We start from the raw sequence: 4,621 nt of genomic DNA, 5'->3' as shown, positions 1-4,621 counted from the left end.
GACCGTACAGAGTAAGTGTCACATGTCACTACCATGATGACCGTACAGAGTAAGTGTCAACCGTAACCAGTAACATCACCGTGCAGTGTATTTTGTACACGCATTTGTGCAAAAGCGTTCAAAGCATCAGTGCATTTGCATGTGATGTCATCGTCTCGGTAAATCTCAGCGTGTCACCGCGTGACACGTAAAATCAAAATCCGCAACAGCAGTCCCAGTGTTGACATTGTCTTCGACTCGTCTTGATGTCACATGACCATGCAGGGGCATCATGCGCCCGTTTTGCAGCGCTATCGCGTTGCCGTGGCAGCCGCCAGAGCAGTCGGGGACAACAATGTTGAGGTTTCGATGTTCGCTTTCAGGCCGGCCCAACAGACCAGGCAACGTGATTCTGACGAGTTGTGACAAGCGGTCAGCGAACGTGCAGTGGACACCGATGGGTGACAACCGCGCGCCCATACTTAACTACATCATTCAGTTCAACACGACCTTCGAACCGGACATCTGGGTGGACCTGGAGAACAAGGTCTCGCCGACGAGTGAGTGCGATTCAACGTTGCTAGCTTTGCGTTTATGTAACGGAGTTGTCGCGCGGCAGGTCAACGATGCACCGGAGTAGACGTGGCCGCCGCGATTTGCGAATGTCGTGTTGCTGTTGGGAATTTTGCGCTCTGGTTGTTGTTTATCCAATCACAGTGCAGTAATTGTTCTGCGTTATCTAACACGTGTTGTTGTATACAACCCTCACAGCAAACCAGTATCTAACACGTGTTGTTGTATACAACCCTCACAGCAAACCAGTATCTAACACGTGTTGTTGTATACAACCCTCACAGCAAACCAGTATCTAACACGTGTTGTTGTATACAACCCTCACAGCAAACCAGTATCTAACACGTGTTGTTGTATACAACCCTCACAGCAAACCAGTATCTAACACGTGTTGTTGTATACAACCCTCACAGCAAACCAGTATATACAACCATTGCAACACGACACTATCTATCACTTGCTTCATACAACCATGACAGCGTGTACATGACGCCATACAACCATACATTTCTGACGCGTGTTGTTGCATGCAACCCTCGCAGCACGGCAGTATCTAACCTGTGTTGTTGCATGCAACCCTCGCAGCACGGCAGTATCTAACCTGTGTTGTTGCATGCAACTCTCGTAGTGCGACAGTATCTAACCTGTGCTGTTGCATGCAACCCTCGCAGCACGGCAGTATCTAACTTGTGTTGTTGCATGCAACCCTCGCAGTGCGACAGTATCTAACCTGTGTTGTTGCATGCAACCCTCGCAGCACGGCAGTACCGCGTCGACATCTCGCCGTGGTCCAATTACACGTTCCGCGTGATCGCGCACAACAAGATCGGCAACAGCGTGCCGAGCGATGCGACGACAGTGTGTCGCACGGATCCGGACACGCCCGACAAGCACCCGGAGAACGTGCGCGGCAACGGCACGCGCCCAAACAACATGGTCATCTCGTGGACGGTGAGTATTGTCCGCCTCGCCCGTATCGCGCGCATTTTGTGTATCGTAATTTGAGAAAACAAGTTTCCTCGTAAGAAACCCGTTTTCGTGCTTACAAAACCTAGTTTCTTGATCGTTTCTCGAATTAGGATACAAATCGCGCGGTTTAAAGTGGGTTTCTTGCTGGAATATGGGTTCTTGCTATAAAAACTAGGATTTCTACTCTAAAAACTTTAAAAGATTCTTCTTATAACTGCAGTTATAGGGCTAGAAACTGGCTTTCACGCCATGAAACCTAGTTTCCTGACTAGAAACCTAGTTTCTTGATCAAGAACGGATCACTCGTGTTTTGGGGGAATTTTGCGCTGCAGCATGCAAGAGTAACTACATCTCTCGAAGTCCTTGCAGTGGGGTGGGAAGGAGTTAATTAATGTCGATACTCAATTGATAATCGTCGCTACTAAGTTAATCATGATTTCGCTGACTACTATCGATTCGCGTCGTGATTGCTTGCAGCCGATGACACTGCTGGAGCAGAACGGGCCGGGCTTCCGCTATCAGGTGAAGTTCAAGCGGCACGACGACGCGAACGCCGTGTGGGAGACGGTGAACATCAACGAAGCACGGAACAACACGTACATCGTGTGGGGCACGAACGTCTACGAGCCGTTTGACATCCAGGTGAAGTCGTTCAATGTGAAGGGCGAGGCCCCCGTCGCAGTGCGCACCTACGTGGGCTTCTCTGGCGAGGACAGTAAGTGTCACACACGCGCGTCGCGTCGCGCGCCGCGGCGCTATGTCGCGTTCCGTCACGTTGCATTGTGTTCTGTCGCAGCCATCTGTGTCGCGCGCCGCGGCGCTATGTTGCGTTCCGTCACGTTGCATTGTGTTCTGTCGCAGCCATCTGTGTCACGCACGCGTCGCGCGCCGCGGCGCTATGTTGCGTTCCGTCACGTTCCATTGTGTTCTGTTACAGCCATCTGTGTCACGCCCGCGTCGCGCGCCGCGGCGCTATGTTGCGTTCCGTCACGTTGCATTGTGTTCTGTCACAGCCATCTGTGTCACGCACGCGTTTTGGATGTGTTTTCGTTCTGTGATCGTGTGAAATGAAGCGAGCGTCAAGCAAATTTTGCGATCACGCTTTCCTACCTGCTCTCTTATTCATGTTGTTTGTGCACGCAGCACAGCGCGGGCGGGCGTTCGGTGTACTTGTGTGTTGCAGATGAGCATTTGACCGGCATTTACAGGTGATTATAGGCGAAATACAGTAGAGAAACATTAAGACTGGTACATTTCGTGTTTATTTACCTTCTTTTTTTTTGAGACGTTCCAAGTGCCTGTGGTCCCAAGTGCCTGTGGTCATAGGCATTGGCTTTGCCTTATATTAGCTCTAGTACTATAGCCCGCGTACCTGCGGCAACTGCCTGCGGCAACTGTACGCGGGCTATAGTTCTAGAGCTAGCCTTATATAGGCTTTGCCTTTCATAGGCTCTGCTTAGATTGGGACTATCATGGGCTGCGATCAGGGGCGTAGATAGCGGGGGGGGGGGCGTGTACAATCATCCTCCCTCTACTTTCAGGAGGAAAATGGGGGATTCAAAATTTTCTGGGACAGGACCTGCATACCCCTGCCTGTTTCTTACCACCCTCCTCGAAATCCTGCATTGGCCACTGTCGAGCGTATTAAATTGAGCACCCCCACTTCAAAAATCGTTCCGCAGCGCCTATAGAGTACTGCTAACAAAGATTATAATTATGAATATTTGTATGCATATCAAAAGTCAAATTTGAGTTTATCTGACAGGGGCGTAGATAGCGGGGGTATGGGGGTATATCCCCCCACACTTATTGAGGTGGGGTGGCTTTCATCCCCCCTACTTTCAGGAAGAAAATGGGGAAAAATTCAATATTTGACAGAATAAATACTGGATATTTATCTACAAATCCGTCATCGCTATTCATACTCTCCTAATGTATTATTACAGAAATGGAACGTGACATACATCTACTGTAAAATGGCTGTAACTCGTTCCAAGAATGACATTATTTTACTGAAACTCGGACAGTTAATTTTGGACGCATTCCCCATATACGATTTTTTTTCAAAATTCCCAAATCACGTCTTATCACTGCTCACGAAAGTTAAATCCTTGCTTTATTCAAAATTAGAATAGACCTATTGAGAGTTTGGATATTGAATTTTTCACGGGGATTGAATGGGAAAATTCAATTTAATCTCACTTTTTTTGGTGGGATGGGGGTGCTGAGACCCGACTGGAAGTATATTCCCGGTTTTGTATAAGGGGTGAAAATATATTTTATAGTGTATAAGGGGTGAAAATATATCTTTAAGCATATATGCACTTTTTGGTTCAATTCTGGTTGTTTTTCTCATATTTTTTTGCAGCTTTGACGTTCTCAGTAAAATATTCATTTCACCAAAATTTCAGGGGGAGATGATTCCAGTGCTGTAGTTGTCAACGGGGGGTCGGTAGCACGGAGCGGTCGCCCCCCCCCTAGAATTTTTAGGGCAAAGGTATTTTAGCCTAGGAAAGTCTGCACTGGTAACCCCAGTGAGGACATGTACGTAGCACAAATTTGGTAGTAAGTATTTTAGTCTTTGGTGTCCCCAAAGGTAAAAATAATCAACTCAACAGTGATGTTATTGAGATGAAGATTGTTTAATAGTGCTGCCTCATAGTGCAGGAAATTGCATCGAAGCGGTGTTACTTTCACAGGCTTTCCAGCGGCCCTAAAATTTCTAAAAATTCCTAAAATTTTGAGCTTGCCCTAAAATTCCTAAAAAAACTTAAAAAATGTATGCAATTCCTAAAAAAGGGCTAAAATTTTATTCAAATTCCTAAAAAAAAATTTCACAGATATGTTTGGAGTTTTTGGTGATGAGATGATGAACTTTTGGTTTGTAATTATGTCTAATGCAGGGTCTCCAACCATTCCTCATTCTGCGGAATCATTACGATTTCTAGGCTTAATTTCCGCATTCTGCAGTGGCAAGGTATTCCTCATATTCCTCATATCAGTTGCACTGTACAAAATTTGCACTGATTGGTCGCATTGTTCGCTTGGACACATTGTTTTTTTTTCAGGCATTTTGTATCTGGCATGTCTAATAGACCCT

At 46.7% G+C, this 4,621-nt stretch overlaps 1 protein-coding gene across 1 annotated transcript in view; it reads left to right on the top strand.

The window, feature by feature from the left end:
• LOC106806247 (neuroglian-like) overlaps positions 1-4,621 on the top strand; it is a 16,080-nt gene that overhangs the window by 4,588 nt on the left and 6,871 nt on the right. The window contains exons 4-6 of the mRNA XM_014808121.1: positions 363-539; positions 1,310-1,503; positions 1,999-2,236. Coding sequence (XP_014663607.1) covers positions 363-539; positions 1,310-1,503; positions 1,999-2,236 — 609 coding nt within the window. The remainder of the gene's footprint in view (positions 1-362; positions 540-1,309; positions 1,504-1,998; positions 2,237-4,621) is intronic.

Source organism: Priapulus caudatus, unplaced genomic scaffold, assembly GCF_000485595.1.
Source record: "Priapulus caudatus unplaced genomic scaffold, Priapulus_caudatus-5.0.1 Scaffold150, whole genome shotgun sequence".
Taxonomy (NCBI): Eukaryota; Metazoa; Priapulida; class Priapulimorpha; order Priapulimorphida; family Priapulidae; genus Priapulus; species Priapulus caudatus.
This window is presented reverse-complemented; position numbering and strand designations above follow the sequence as displayed.